Source organism: Indicator indicator, chromosome 1 (assembly GCF_027791375.1).
Source record: "Indicator indicator isolate 239-I01 chromosome 1, UM_Iind_1.1, whole genome shotgun sequence".
Taxonomy (NCBI): Eukaryota; Metazoa; Chordata; class Aves; order Piciformes; family Indicatoridae; genus Indicator; species Indicator indicator.
Genome location: NC_072010.1, coordinates 21,066,888 through 21,082,833, shown reverse-complemented (window position 1 = coordinate 21,082,833; position 15,946 = coordinate 21,066,888). Strand labels below are relative to the sequence as shown.

Genomic DNA, 15,946 nt, shown 5'->3' with positions numbered 1-15,946 from the left:
AGGGTCATCAGGTGATAGAATAACTGCTATAGTTTAGCCCCAGACATGGCCTAAACATGGACAATCTGGAAATGTTCTAGAGACAGTAGGATCTTAGTCTACTTCAGTGGCAGCCTGCAGCACATCTATCTGATGGCAAACTTGAGCACAGATTTGCTTTTAATGGAGTCCTTTCAAATTAAGGATTGGAAAACGGTTTTCTCCCCCTTATGCTTTTGCCATCATTATCTTTAAGCATAAAAAATAAGCTGTCAGTCTTCTCATATTTATCAAAAAATGCCACCCAAAACTATTTTCCTATTTGATGCACAAACCCACATCTCATGTGTACACATTTTTCATTTTTTAAGTGTGGCTATGAACCAGAAAGCAGTTTCAAAACACAGTCCTTGTTTTTTAATGTTGTTTCACTAAATATAAATCTCTGTCTTTAAATGAGTAATAGCAAGAGACTGAAATATTAGTGTTTGTTGCTAATGAGTGATTCCTTTACTATTTGTCTTTCCAGGTTAAATACAGATGTTGAACTGTGTCAGAGTTTGAGACGTCTGCTAGCTGATGAAGTTGTTATGAGTTCTCTAGATCCAGAAACCAGGTACTTAATAAAACTTAGAGATTTAGCTTTTTAGGTATATACAAGAAGGAATTATTTATGCTGTAATTTGTGTTTTGTTAAGTTAATTAGTACAAGTGGAAAACATACCACATCTCTGTTACTAATTTATTAGTCACTACTAAATTACCTGCACATTTCTGTGGTCTTGGAGGATGTTTCTTTGTGTGACTGGTGCACAAGCTATGTTTAAGCTGAATAACTGAGGTCACAAAAAAAAAAAAAAAAAGGAAAATGTAAGATTTTCTTCAATAACACCATTGTGCTTAAAATTAGATGCTGTACTATGGCATATATATCAGTGGTTTTAGCAACAGAGGAGAGCACAGGCTGTATAATCTCAGTTTACAGAAACTTGTTTATATAATTCAAAATCACGTTATCAGTTATTTAAAGCTTTATGATTGCTGTAAAATGTTTATTAGCTCCTTAAACAGTTACAATTTTGAATTATTTCTTTGCAGACATGGTTAGACAAGTTTTATGTTTGAGAAAGTTACTTCCTTCTTCCTTCCTTCTTCCTTCTTTCCCCCACAGTCAAGGATGTTAGGTATGAAGCAGTCTTTTTCTGATCTGTTAGAATAAATGAAGTGTCAACCCAAAATGGTAATTTGCACAAATTGCTTAAATGTCTAGAGTGCTATAATGGAATTATTTTAAAGGATATTTTCAGTACAGGTGACTAAAATGACTAAAAAGGAAAAAGTCCTTTTTCACTGAGTAAACTGTTGAGGACCTAAACTATAGGAAGTCTGTGTCCATAATAACTATACTCGTACAACTGTGGTGTTATTTTCTGTAAAAGACATGAAACCTAAATAACTACTAAGGGCAAAATCTATTAAGAAATTATGTCTACTATCAAATAAAGCTGTTTTTAACGGGGACTTACTGTATTTTTAGGAGAGTGGCAGAACTTTTTATGTTTGATTTTGAGATCAGTGGCATTCATTTGGACGAAGAAAAGGTAATTTTTTGCTATAGTATATGAACAGAAATTTGCCTGACTACCAAAAATCAGATAATGAAACATGGGATACGATGATTCTGTGCCAGTTTGTCCTGTGGGATTCCCATTGTCCTCTGTGGAATTTTTGTCAATTTAAAACTGTTTCTAAAGTGTGGCGTTTTTTAAGTTGAGATATTAGCTGTCTGTTCCTCCCAGTTTGGCCCTCATCATTCTTTTGTTTTGGTGAGTTATAAGCAAGACCTGGGATCCTGCTTTCTTTGGTTGGTGTCTGCACCAGGTAGTTAAAATAGCTGCTTAGCTCTCTGAACAACCTGTTTACAGAGGGGAGAAAGCAGCACTCTATGCACTGTGATGACAGATTAATCAGGTAGAATATTTCAAAAAGGGATCAAGTATTTGTCCAGGCTTTCCTTTGGTGCTTGTGCAACAGAAGTTGTAGATCTTGTTCAGAAGTTCATTGAGGCAAATCTTACAGTAGGATTAAATGTGTGAAATACTTTAATGATGATGATGATGAAGAAACCCTAAATCTCAAACTCATCAAGGAAAGACTGAAGTACCATAAATGCTTTACGGTCTCCATAAAATAGTGCAATACAAACAGTAAGAGGAGAACGATAATTCAATTATCTATTTTAGGACGCCAGTAGGATTTATCCGTTTCAGTGATGCCTCTTTTTTTTTTTCTCTGTGTTTTACATAGCAATCGTATTAGGCACAGTTTAGCAGCTACCAAAGCTTAAGTAAATTCTACTTAAACTCCACTGTGCCTGTTCTTACAGCAGAAGCATAGGCATTTGCTATCAGATTTCACTCCTATCTGAAATTACAGATCTGTTTGAAATTACAGATCTGTCTGAGCATCCTACATTAGGATTTTGTTGCTGCTATAATTTTAATACTAAAAGTATTTTCGGCTTCATTTCTGGGAAAGTCCTTTAAGGTTTTAGAAGCTTTGAATTCTGCTTGTTCTGTGTCTGAAGATCTTCTTATGTATTTTGTCCTTTGTATTTGCATTTTGTGCTTTATCTTTCTTGCAGCGTGAAAAAGCAGTCAACCTCAACGTCAGAATACTGGATTTATGTAACGAGTTTCTGATGGGCACTCACCTTCCCAACAAGATTGACAAACATATTTTGCCAGAGCACATTCGGTATAATTTTACAGCTGAAGGCAATTACTTGCAAGTTGCTGGTCTGCATGCTGAGTGTCCTGATGATCTGGTGTGTATTCCCCACACGTGCTTTTGCATATTCTGTAACAAAAGTGCGTATCAGTTATTTTACTTACTGTCGCATGTGGCTTATGATTATGGTGTTATGAGTAACAAGGGAGAACTATTTTAGAACGTAATAATTAATGGCAGCCTTGGCAGTGGCAGCTATGAAATAATAGATGTGAAGATTCTGAATGGATTGAGGAAGAGGGGCAGGATACAGATCTTGGATTGTAGGCAAGCAGCATTCAGTTTATGGAGTAAACTGGGAGGTGGGATCCTATAGGATTCAACTCTGAAGAGTAAAGGAGATCAAGAAAGCTGTCAGTTCTTTAAAGGTAGTGTCTTCCAAGCGCACAATACACTAAGATACTCCATACCAGCACAGGATGATCGTTAGAAAGCCAAACAGATGTATCAGGAATGAGGTTTGGCAAGCAGGGAACTCCCAACAAAGCTTCATTTCTGAAATGGAGCAGACAGGAGGTGGAAGCAGGTACCATGTAGAAGGGAGGCATTTAGAAATATTGCCTGTACTTGTAGGGATGATGTCAGGAAGGCCAAAGCTCAAGTGGAGTTTGAACTTGGAAGGGACGTCAATGACAACAGGATCAGCTGCTGCTGCTTTAGTACTAAAAGGCTGGACAAGGAAAAGGTGGACTCAGTGCTGAATAAGGTGACTGACCTAGTGGCAGTGGACACAGACAAGGCTGTTCATTGCCTCAGTGTTCACCGATGAGTTTTCCCAGCCTGCCACGCTTTGTGGCAGGGTTGAAAGAGAACAACTAGCAGTAGAGAAGAATTTGACTTGGGATTACAAGGCAACTCAACCTGTACAAATCCTTGGGACCAGACTGGCTGCATCTGAGTCCAGAGAGAACTGGCTATTGTCCTTGAAAGGCTTGCTGTCTTTTGTAGGCTGTGAAGATGAGGGAAGAACCCCAGTGTCTGGTGGAAATGATGTTTCACTCACCTTCATAAAGGCCAAAACCCACCAAACTGGGGAACTACAGGCAATTTAGCTTCACTCTGATCCCTATGAAGGTCATAGAGAAATCCAAATTGGGAGATTACAGTCTGGATTTAATGATCAAACTCAGAGTAGTGATTGAAGCATTGTACTCTACTGGAAGGCTGGTAATGAGAGCAGTGTTGCAGGGGTCTGTCCTGAGACATCTCCTGTTTAAAATCTTTATCAATGACCTGGAGGAAGTGACAAAGTACTTTCCTCCCAAATTTGCAGGTGATAGCAGATTGGGAGGAGCAATTGATACATTGAAGGGCAAGGCTAAATATTCAGATAGGAACCTTATAAATTCAAGAAGGGCAAACAGGAATTCTTGTTCCTGGAAAAGGAGAATTTCTGGCAGTAGTGCAGGCTGGGACTGCTTGGCTGGGTTTGATCTGTGGAAAGGTCTCAGAGGGTTGATGGTAAACAAGCTGATTGTAAGCTAGCAGAGGCCCTGGCACCAAAGATGGCCAACAGTGTTCTGGATTTCATGAGCTGGGGCAGAAAGAGAGGAAGAGATTATAGCCCTTTACTTGTCAGTCTTTAGGCTTAACTTCAATGGAGGCCACTAAGATGGCCAGGAGTGCTTGCACTGTGAGGAAAGGCTGGGGAATCTGGGCCTGTTGGCCCTGTAGCAGAGCCAGCTTTTTGGGGACCCAGACAGCAGCCTGCCAGTAGCTACAAGGATACCATGGAGAGGATGAAGCCAGGCTCTTTAGAGTGTTCCATGACAGGAGGACAGGTGACAAGAGGCATAAGCTGAAGTGAGAAATGCCAACTGGAGAATATATCCAAGAGGGAAGCTTATTTCAAGTAAGGAAAGCATAAGTTGTTGCTAGATTTCTTAAGCTTATAAAATAAAAAGATCTTACAAAATAAAGATGATCTTCAGTTTGTTTGTGAAACAGAAAGCATTTAACCAAATTTTCTGAGGCTTGAGGTGATGTCTGTTTTTCTTTGGGGGGGGAGGGGGTTGGGTTTTTTGAGAGACTTTTGAATCAAAAATGAACAAACCAGAAATGGGAGAAAGACTGTCACATTGTCCATGGGCAGATGGGAAGCTTGCTACCTCAAAAAAAGTAAGACTCTTCCGCCTTTATTCTTTCCCCTCACCCTGTCTCTAGTTCTTGTCAATCCTATAAGCCAGCTTAATTGATATGCAGAGAACAATTTGGCTTTCTTTTGGGTTTATTTTCAGAAATTTCAGTGAGTTAAGACAGTCCATAGAGATGTCTGAGAAGCACAGATGTTGACAGGAAGAGGGAGGCAATGAGCAGAGAGGGGTCTGTTAACAGGAGTAGAGAACAGGACCCTTTTTGACAGTCTTCAGCTGCTAGGTTATCTTCCTTCCATTTGTAATGGATAAGAGAGCCATAATTGTCAAGCAGGTGTAATTACTATTGCTAAAAGGCTTTAGGCCTTCTCCCAAAAATACCAGTGAAATACAGCTGTAATTCCAGATCTTCAGTTACATCACTTGTTTCCCTTAAAAATTGCACTGTAGTAATGTGACCTTTTTTATTTTTATTTTACTAGGTGCGAGAAGCTGCTTACAAGGTTTTTCTTTACCCAAATGCTGAGCAGTTAAGGCGTTTAGAAGAACTGCTTGCTAGCCGAAACAGTCTGGCACAGCTGGTTGGGTATGACACCTTTGCCCACAGGGCTCTTCAGGGAACGATGGCCAAAAATCCAGGTACAAGGCATGTGTAAAAGGATATGCTGAGAAATAAAATGTACAGTGTTAGGTATCATGTAGCATGTGACAAAGTAAATGTGGTGCTAAATTCTGTTGAAATGATGACACAGTGGTCAATGGAGTAGTTAGTTGTTCTAAAAAGAACTTTCTTCGAAGGGAGCTTGTTTTGTTTGGAGTGTTTTGATGGAAACTGAACATATTTTAAGGGAAGAAATAAATGTCTTAATTTTTCCCCCCCATTTTATTTCTAGAGACAGTTAGACAGTTCCTGGAGAAGCTTTCTGAGCAGTTGTCTGAAAGGTATGTCTTTTTCACCAAGTAATTTTTCTAACCATATATACTTCAAGAATAGACTGACTGCTTCACTAATGAGTCAGTCAGTGCTGCTTATTGTGCATTCTGATGAAGAAAAAGCAAGACTTGATCAGAGTTTTAAGGGGACCTGTTGGCCTAGAATGAATTGTGTCTGTGATCCAAGGACATCCAGGACTGAATGCAACAACTGTAGTGTCAACAAATGCAGGCAACAGCAAACAAGAACACCAAGTTCAAGTGCTAAAGAACACTGACTTGACCTGAGCCTCAAACTTTGGGCTTAGAGACAGGACCATGCTAGATTTCAAGAATCCTTGCAGACAAACAAAGGTGAACCCAGCACCAAGTGACTGTTGAACCCAGTTGATCTCTTCAATACAAATGGCAGTGCCGTAAAGGAGGTGTTCTTTGACTCGTTTAATGTCACATGTAGTCAAAAGAAATGAGAGGAGAGAAGGAAAAGAGGGCAGTGATAACAAGGGGAGACATATCACCACCACAGGCTCCAATGTTGTGCTGTGTGGTCTCCAACCTGGGGTTCCAAGGTGGTGGGGTGCTGGCCTGGCCTGGCTAATGCTGTGCCTTTTGTAGTCTCCATTCCCATGGGTTCCTTCCTTCAGGCAGAGTTTGCTGAGCATGTGCACTATCTTGGAAGTTTCCCAAAATAGATCTAGGGGGTGTAGGGGGTCTCAGAGGTCAGCCTGCTGCCCCTGCTGCCATGGTGGCAGCATGGTATGTATGCATCTTTTGTCCTGGGCCAAAGCAGTGCAGCCACTGCAGAAGGGTCACTGTCCTCCTTCCACAGAACTCGCCACTTCTGCTACTCACAGGCCTTCATACCCTGTAGGTCATGGCTATAACAAACACTTCTTCTCATTTTCTCTCCATATGCACAACTCCATACATTTTACATCTCCAAGCAAATTCCCCTGATAGTCATTTTTGCCTCTTAGTTTGACACAGCACAAAACAGTTTCATCACTGCCTATAAATTGAGTGTACTGTAAGAAAGAAAATGCTTTGGAGGTGTACAGCCAGAGTAAGAGGGACTTGATTTGAAGGTACCTGAATGACAGAAGCAGAATAGAGAAGTTCTTTTGCTGTAGTATATGAGCCTGCTGTTTTGTAGAGTACTATGACTCTGTGATGATGGGCGTTTTCTTAGGACAGGGTATTATTGTGTTGCTCATTGCTCAAAATTTTTCCGTTAACACTTTCATCATAAAAATGTTTTTCAGAACTCAAAAAGATTTTGAAATGATGACAAAAATGAAAATGAAGCTCAACCCCTGGAATTCAGTAAGTTAAATTTTCATGTGTAGTTTACTGTTTCAGGGTTGTGTGGGGTTTGTTTTAGACTAGTATCATCTGACCTTGTTCTACAAAAATAATTAGGTCTCTTTTAGTGTACAACACACGGTATAATTAGAAAGAGAAGCTTTGTTTTCTGTTTTCAAATGTTTTTTGACAGCTCAGCTGCTACTTGTATTGAAGCCAAGCACTGAGTGTGAGATAGTCACTTTCTGCACTTTGTTTTGGTTATTACTTTGTTTTGAATTAAGTAACTAATTTGAAAAATAAAGGCTGTGCTTTAAGATAGCTGCATGTCCAGTCTGCATACTTTAGGTTATGAATCCTAATTCTGTACATAATTAGGTTTATTTTTTTTTATTATTTGAATTGAGTGTGTTTCTTGAAATCTGGTATGAAGTGACATATATTTGAATAAGAAGTACCACCTTCAAGCAAATGTTTAAAAAAAAAAAGGTTTCAAATTATCATGTATGATGCTATTTCTGATGGTGTTTTTAGCCTTGAATGTTTCCCATTATGTTTTAAAGTTCTCTGACTTGTCAAAACTGAAAGCAATATTCAAAGGGAAATAAAACTTTCACTTTAGGTTCAGTTGCTGTCTGTTATTTTAATTATAAGCTGGGATTCTCTTTCAGAAGCTGATGCCTTGGGATCACCCTTACTACAGTGGCGTTCTTCGTGCTGAGAGGTAAGCTCCCTATGTTGATTGTAATGTAAATTCACGTCTTTAATTCCTTGCAATAAGGATAAGAAAAGTCCTCAATGTAAACAGGATTTCCTTCTTTGAAGATGTGCATCAATATGAAAAAATAGAGTATTTGGTAGGGCACTTGTTTGTAACTTTCTTTAGTTACTGCTGGAATGCCTGTAGAAGTACTTGGTTCCTGTTTTGTTTTTTTACTGGAAAGTATTGGCTTTTCTTTGAAGATACAAGAGGATTAAATGGATTCAGAACAGCTAGAAAATCCTTGTTCTTGTTTTGCTTTTAGCTCTTAGCTGAGTTGCAGTAATGTTTTTAAAATAAATTTTGATCACTGACTACAATTCAACTCCTCTTCAGATTTTAACTGTTGTACTTCTTACTGAACATGCACCTATAGACTTGAAATAACAACTACTTGAGTAGATCTCCCCTGTTTATGGATTGTATTCATTCTCATTTCTCTTGCAAAGACTGGGAAATAAATCCTCTACACAGACTTAAATTGTGCACAAAACTTTTGTACATAATGAGATGCCAACTCTGAAAGACAAAAGCACTGCATGTTGCCTTCATCAGATCAGCAGTGGCGACTGTTTAGGCTTGCATTAGAAAAGATAATTTAAAGTTGTCCTTCCTTCGTGAGAAGTGGAAGAAAAATCTTCCTTTAACTGAAGATTTGTAGGTTGATTTGGTTTTGGTTTTGTTTTTTTTTTTTAAACCAAACTTGGACAATGTATCTGATGGAAATAATAGTTTACTCTGGATCAGAAAGCTATGGAAGGATTGTTAGCAGTTGGCCTGACAGTTCTGCTGCTTTCCTGTGCTTTGTTACTGAGGCTGTACTTCTATGAGTGACAGCTCTAATTAATATTGGTCTTGTCTTAAGCTACTCTGTGCTCAGATAGGAACTGAGCTATGTATGTGCAGCAAAGTTCGTGTCCTGTGCGTGCAGAATTTAATGTGCAGGGGAGGGAGAAGGATATCCAGCTGCTGGGTCTGCTCCCAGTAGCTGTTGTCATAGCACACAACACTCCACAGTGTATGCATGGGTTGCTTTTTTATGGCAGGGCCAGGGAATGGCAGCTTTTGTTTTAAACTGGCCTGGTAGCAGACATGCTTCTTTGAAAGTGGGAACAAAGTAGTGGTTATGCTGAAGGAGAGTTGAGGGCCATCAGCTTCACATCCCATCTTAGCAGTGGTCAGCAGCAATCTATGGAAGAGCAGTCATACTCCTTTAAGATACCATCTTGGAGCTTGCAGATCTCATTTACCTTGCTTATATAGAGTCTTCAAAACAGCAAGAGTTATATTCTAATACATAGTACTTAACATGACTATAAGATGTTGATTAAATTTATTGTCTGTGTCTATTTTCTATATGTCCTATAGCGTATGCTTTCCTTATTTTTAGAATCAGTGTGTCCTGTAAGGTTTCGAGCATTGGTGTTTGTTTATTTCTCCTTCTGGAGGAGTGTCTTCTGATACTTTCTTAATGTCCTTCTTAATTCATCTGATGAAGCTAATCATATTGTAATTGGGTTGCTGATGATCACAGATTATTCTGCTCATTTTGGCATTAGGAAACAAAATATTTCCTTTTCTTGTGGACCTTTCTAAAAGACCCAATAAAATTACTTTAAGAATTGCATAACAGCTTTATGAAGGGAGAGCTGCAGGTAAAACAGACTAAGACATTGGCAGTGTGTCTTTGCTATTTTTTATTTATTCAGGCACCACATCTGGGAGCTGATTTCTGTATTGCTAGGAATTTCTTTTTTTCTGCTTAGTAAAATTTTTGTGGTAAAACAGAAGCAAATTTCTTTTGGACTACTGTTGTCACTGCGACTCCTGCTGATGTACAGAACAGTAGTTCCCTAGATACAGTCAGGTACATGAGATGCAAATTATCTTCACAAACCTAGATATAAGTAAAGAGACCAGAGGGCTTTAGTTATTAAGAAATTTAGTAACGTTCTAGCTGCACTTCAGGGTACCAGTCCATGATGGTTTTAAGACTGCGTCTTTAATTTTCCTTACATTTGCTTCTGCTGTAACACATTGCTCCACTGTAACACAATCTTATTAGATGGGACAGTGTCTGTTGAGAAGTTTAGTGGTCACTATTTTGGTCTATACGATCATATTTGCAAACAGAAATGTTGGGAGTAAATGTTAGACACGGTGATCCTGATGTGATCTTTTGCTTTAGTTCTCCAGGTTTTTTAACATCTACGTCAATTTGTTTCAAATGATGCTGAAACTCATGACTTTTTTAATATGTCTGGTTTATATTGGTAAATTGTATGTTTTAAATGTATTTATGTATTTATATTCTATCTCTTTATAGTCGAAACAGCATCAGAGAAACAAATCTTTTGTTAGATTCTTGATAATCAAAGAGCTGTATGTCAGCCTCTGAAGAACGTAGAATATTCATATGCCTTTGGACTGCTGAATCTTAATGGCATTTGCTATCATATCAGGTTGCCTTTATTTTTTGCTCTGCTTCTGCAATTATTGACCATTTCTGCTATTTTGTAAGTTGAACAGCAGGAGGAGCTCCAGACCTAATCTGTAAATTTAGCCACAATAATTTTGTTTCTGTCAGCTTTCACCAAGTCTTTTTTGCCCAACACTTGATCCTACTTCGAATGTCTAAGTCTCCCATTGATGGTAACAGGATAGTTTTACAATTTAAAAAAAACATAATGCAGCCTCTCTATCTTTAAACTCACATTTAGTGAGTGTGTAATGTTTTTATAGCAGTGGTTTGTGACAGACAAAATAGATGTCAATATAAATGTACATTTAAGAGAAACTGCAGACAACATCTGAAATTCATGGTAGTAGCATCTTAGAAGATAATTAAGAGAACCTCAAGAATTTTGGCAGGCTGAGGATAATAAAACAGTGAATGCTAGAACATGCTTCAGCCTCTAACAAGTAAGAAGATGTCTAGTATGTATATTATAAAAATAATACTGTTGAGTTTTCATGCAGGCAAGTACTATAGTACTAATTAAATCCCATTATTTCTCAGTTAAGTGCAGCAGCAGTTACAATTCTCAAGGCCCTGATCCTGCAAAGATGCTGACTTTTTCCAGGTCGTAAGGGAGACCTTTTGAGGTCAACCACTTTCTTTGAAAATGGAATTGACTGTATTTAAGCTGCTTCTGACAGAGGCACAGAACTGTTCTTGAGAGAGTGGTGAGCTTAGTGCGTTTGGTATTGACTCCTCTTTCCCTGAGCTTTGGTGCCTACCAGGCTGACCTTGCTGGCTATAATTAACTCTTGGGATTTTTGCCAAAATGTCACAGACTTTATTCAGCTTGCAGCTGTGATGTGCTTGGAGTGTATTGCACTCTGGACTAGTCCACCTCTTTGGGACTACAGAAATAAATAAGACTGGCCTAGGGGCTGAACAACTCAATGCCAAAATAAGCCAGTTTCCTGCTGTGTGGGAAGGAGAAGCCACCACAGCAATTGCAGATGTTTTGGATTTTGGCATGACCTGACATTTCTGAGAAATTAAGACTTAACTCATCTCTTTCTTGTTGGGACCCTATCTACATAGACTGCTAGCCTCAGGGGAGAATGGGCAGCACTTCTGTTTTTTTTTCAGTTTGGTACCACGGTATGGAAATGTAACTGAAATGTAACTAAAAGCTACAACTAATGTTGAAGTTTGTGAGTTGCTTGTAAACAAACTTGTTTGTGGCTGTTTTCTGTTAAATTACTTTAAGTTTCATCAAAGAGTGTTCCATCTTGGGAACACCACATGGAAAGATAATCTAGACCGTTTGTGGAATATCTGAGAAAACTGTCACTTTCTTTAAATTGGAAGTGGAAAAATAAGGCAAAATTTAAAAAGAACCAGGAAATATTTCAAACAAAGTGCTCATAGGGAAGGAAAACTTTGTGTAACTTTATGTTTATAAAAAAAGGAAGTCATGCCTTCTAATGTGCACCTAACATTAGTTGATTTAACTTGCCAGTCACCAAGCTAGTGGACCAAGCTTTTTGGAGGAAAACCTGAAGGTTACTGAACAACAGGCTTGCTGTGAAGCAGAATTTCAAGGTTCAAAAATTATTTCTTTATTCAGATCATAGAAAGATGAAAAAATTGTTGATGTGATAACAAATCTAAAAGCTGCAAAGAGTGTTGATACCAAACCAAATTCTGAATTACGCCCTCACCTCATCCAAAATATTCTATGAAATTGAAATTAACAGAAAAAGGGAATGTGAAATACAGGTGCTAGTTTATGGTTGATGAGAGTACAAAGGCTTTCTATTATTATTATCATTATTATTTTTAAGAAATCTAGAGTCTTCTATAAATCATGGTTAAGAGTTTCCCTTCAGGTAAAGAATTAAATTTCATGGTCTGGCATGTAATGAAAATTGGAAGGGGCTTTCCTTGTCTTGATCTCTTTAAGTTAACCTGAGGGGTTCATCTCACTTTTATCTTTTACTACTAAGATTTTTTTCAAGCTGCTTTGAAAGTTTTGACAGAATGTGTTTTATTAGAGATTGTTAACTTAGCGTTCTATATTTTTGTGGATGTCAACAGGATAATTTTTCTCAAATAAATAAAAAATAAGGATATGTTTGGAACTACATTTAATAGCCACCGATAAGAATTCTTGCCAAGCAGCCAGTTTGCAATTAAGAGTCTGAATGCTTGTGTTCTGATGAACAATGATCTTTGCTCAAATATCCCTAAAATCCAAGTTTATAAAAAGCATTCTTAACAGAATAGATGAAAGTCAGGCTACCCAAAACAGTCTTAGTTTATTGCCACATATATAGCTTAAGTGAAAGTGATTTTAGAAGTCTGCATTTTATTTAGACTCAGTCAAGTCATACAAGTTTAGGAATAATTATTTATAATCACATACTACATCTTTGTTCTTCGTAGGGACACTGTTTTTGTTTGATGTCTGTTAGCTCATGAAGAATAAGGAAACCTCATCGTGTCAGTTAACTTCTTTTTAAAATCGGTTTTAAAATTGGTTTGGCTACATTGCTTCTTTTAAAAATAGTGCTGGGATGCATACTGTAAAAATAAAGTGGATTTTTTAACATAGTTTAATATAAAGCAGGAATTTACATCAAAGAAACCACTGTTTTCTTTTGTATTTCTGCTTTCTTTAGGAGGATACTGAGATTTCGTAAAGTTTCTGAGCTTACGTTCTGATGCAAAGTACATAAGAAAATACTCATTCTTTCCTGGCCTTTGTTTTAAATGCATTTGACATTTTGAAATCAGATTTTTCAGAGTGAATTATGTTATTGGAATAAGTTTTAAGCCAAAATGAACAGACAAAATCTGTTTATTTTTGTGCTTTTGAGTCTCAGTTTTGGACATTCAAGCATATGAGTTATGCAGTTCTTCAGGAACAACAAAATGACATAAAGTTCTTTATTACAATAAAAGGGACTTTAATTCTTGGTTTTGGGGTTTTTTTTTGAGTCAAAGTAGCTAACTGAAAGTTTGTCACAGAGAAAAATACTTTTCACTGTGGATTTTTAGCTCGTGTATATTTGATGCTGTTTCTGGTTTGTTAGAAATGAGATCTATATACTCGTGTTCTTTATTATTTTACATAAATGCACCACAATATTTCCTACATCTAAACTAAAAGCAATGGGTTTGGGGTTTTTTTTTTTAGTATCTTGTCATATAAAAAATGCATTCTTGATTTCAGGAAGTAAGCTTCTACATTAATAGTTGTGTTTTCTGTTGTATATGCCTTTAACAGATGGAAATGTTATTTCCTTTTCCTGCTCTTCCAGAAGTACATTCAGATCCTTTAAGTTTCACATAATAGTTTAAGAAAAATTGTGTGCTCAGGGTCAGGGGCAGTAGAGAAAACTCCTGTAGCACTGCAGGTATCAAAAATCAATCCTTAAAGGTTTTTTGGCCTTTGATACCCTAGAAGAAAGGTTCTATGTTAAATCTTTTTAACTGGAGTACGTAGTTCTCTGCAAAGTTCTGTTGTGGTTCATCAGACCACATCTATCTCCTTTGCCTGTATTTTCAAAGGCACCTTCCCATAGAAAAAGCTATTCTATTCATGCTTTTGGGATTCAGATGTACAACATGCAGTCCAGTCAAGGAAGCCTAAGTTCCAGAGCTCATAGCTGAGCTCAGAACTTCTGCAAGTTAGCTCTTGTTGGTACCTCACTAAACATGAAATTGGCGTTATATTTGTGTCTGCTTTCCTGTGGTGACATAGGCTTCCTAGGTACCTATTTGAAGCACTCTGAATCATGTTGCCGGGGCCTAGGACTCAACGTTTTAAGTGAAAGGATGTCCAGACAGGATGTTTGATTCATGCCTTGGCTTGCTTAGCTGACCCAAATCCTTTTTTCTTCTTTAGGAAGTGCTGTAAGTATATTTTCATGTACTTGCCAGCTTTGGAGACAGCAGTACAATGTTCTGCTAGTGATGTTAGTATGCCACGTGCATCGTCTTCCACAGCTGGTGCAGCAAGCAAGCTGCAAATTACAGCATACAAGGAAACCTGTCTTCAGGCACTTCTCTGCAGTTGCTGTCACTAAATGGAGGTCAGGTTGGTTTCCAGTGCTGATTTTAACTGTCTCCAGAGTATTAACCTTTCTTGCTAGTAGCAGTAACCCTTAGCAGAAATTTCACTGGTAGCATGATGCCTCTTGGGGTAGTTCAGTATGGGTTGTAATAACTTCCTTTCTGATTTCTTTTCCCAAAAATACTTGGAATACATTTCCCGTTGGAGATAAAAATTGTAACTTGGCAGAATAAATGTAGAGGCAGCTTGCCAAAAACTGACCAGAAGCTTGTATTAAATTGGCTGTTTCTTGTAGTTTTCTTTATTTTTTATTTGTTTTAAATAGAAGGAGCTAAAGCTAGACAACTACCTAAGCCCACAGCTGATAACAGCTTGAAAATCAAGCATAAGGTGATTCATAGAATGGCAGCTACTTCAAAGTGTAGTATAATAAAAATAATTATTTGCACAGTGGGGTCATCAACAGCTATTAATATGTAGATGATGGAGATTTCTTTGCTCTGACCAGTGAGCACTTCAGGGACAGGCTGAGCCGTAGTACTTTGGAAACTCTGCTCCTTTTTTTATAGGTCAGTCACTTTCAGTTAATTCATTTGGTCCTTTCATTCTATCACTAGTGAAGTTATGTGCAGTGGAATGCACTGTTTCGGTAGGGTTTTGTTGGGAAGCTTTTGTGTGCATTTTCAAATACACTTGGTTTCATATTTGAAAAAAAATGATCAAAGAAACACCATACACCTGGGATAGAAAATGGTGAACTTTGAGTTTCCCTTTTAGCTTCAGGAGAAATTAATTTTACAGACTTGGATCAGCCCTCAGAAAAACTCTGCATCCAGCACAGACAAGCTCTCTCTTTGTTACAGGGCAGTTTACAGTGCTTAATGAGTGCTTGATAGAAGTCTTCATCTTGGAGTTTCATGTGGTCTCTCAGATAATCTGGCCTGGGTCAAAGAGTGTTTTGGAGATACAACCCAAGACCCTTGAACAGCATTAGAAACTTCATACAAAGGGTTGAGGGAAGTTGGGCTTGTTTGTCACAATCACAGTCCCCATTGCTGCCAAGATGTTATGCTAACAGTGCTTTAGAATTTGAATGCTGAAATACTGTGCCTGGGAAATGTTTCGTTTGTGCAGTTTCACTAAGGTGATGAAGCTGTGAATATCTGAAGTTGCATAATCATTGACTAGCAACAGATGCTTTTTTTCCTGTCATCTGGAAATTATAAACTCCTAATGGATGCTACTGTTCGAGCCTGGAATCAAACAAGAATTTTCAATAAGGGAACATATAGTTTGTAAACTCTTCCAAATACTTTTCCACCCACACCTTCCAGCCAGACTTTGGTTTTACAGATCTAGAAGAGATTGTAGGATTTCCTGTTCTGCTAATTGAGTATTCTTTTTCTGTGAAAGATTCAAGCATTTCAAATGAATGTCTTCCCTTTCCCCCATTGTTCTTTTATCTAATGTTACACCTTTCGTTTTGCAGTGAGTAGCATTAAATGTTGAAGGTGAGGGCTCAGAAAAGTCAGACATATGCTTGCTCTTGCCACTGA

The 15,946-nt window shown here is 37.9% G+C and overlaps 1 protein-coding gene across 1 annotated transcript in view; it reads left to right on the top strand.

Annotated features, from left to right (window-relative positions):
* MIPEP (mitochondrial intermediate peptidase) overlaps nucleotides 1-15,946 on the top strand; it is a 70,758-nt gene that overhangs the window by 9,162 nt on the left and 45,650 nt on the right. The window contains exons 4-10 of the mRNA XM_054385680.1: nucleotides 509-595; nucleotides 1,517-1,580; nucleotides 2,624-2,806; nucleotides 5,345-5,501; nucleotides 5,756-5,804; nucleotides 7,058-7,118; nucleotides 7,769-7,821. Coding sequence (XP_054241655.1) covers nucleotides 509-595; nucleotides 1,517-1,580; nucleotides 2,624-2,806; nucleotides 5,345-5,501; nucleotides 5,756-5,804; nucleotides 7,058-7,118; nucleotides 7,769-7,821 — 654 coding nt within the window. The remainder of the gene's footprint in view (nucleotides 1-508; nucleotides 596-1,516; nucleotides 1,581-2,623; nucleotides 2,807-5,344; nucleotides 5,502-5,755; nucleotides 5,805-7,057; nucleotides 7,119-7,768; nucleotides 7,822-15,946) is intronic.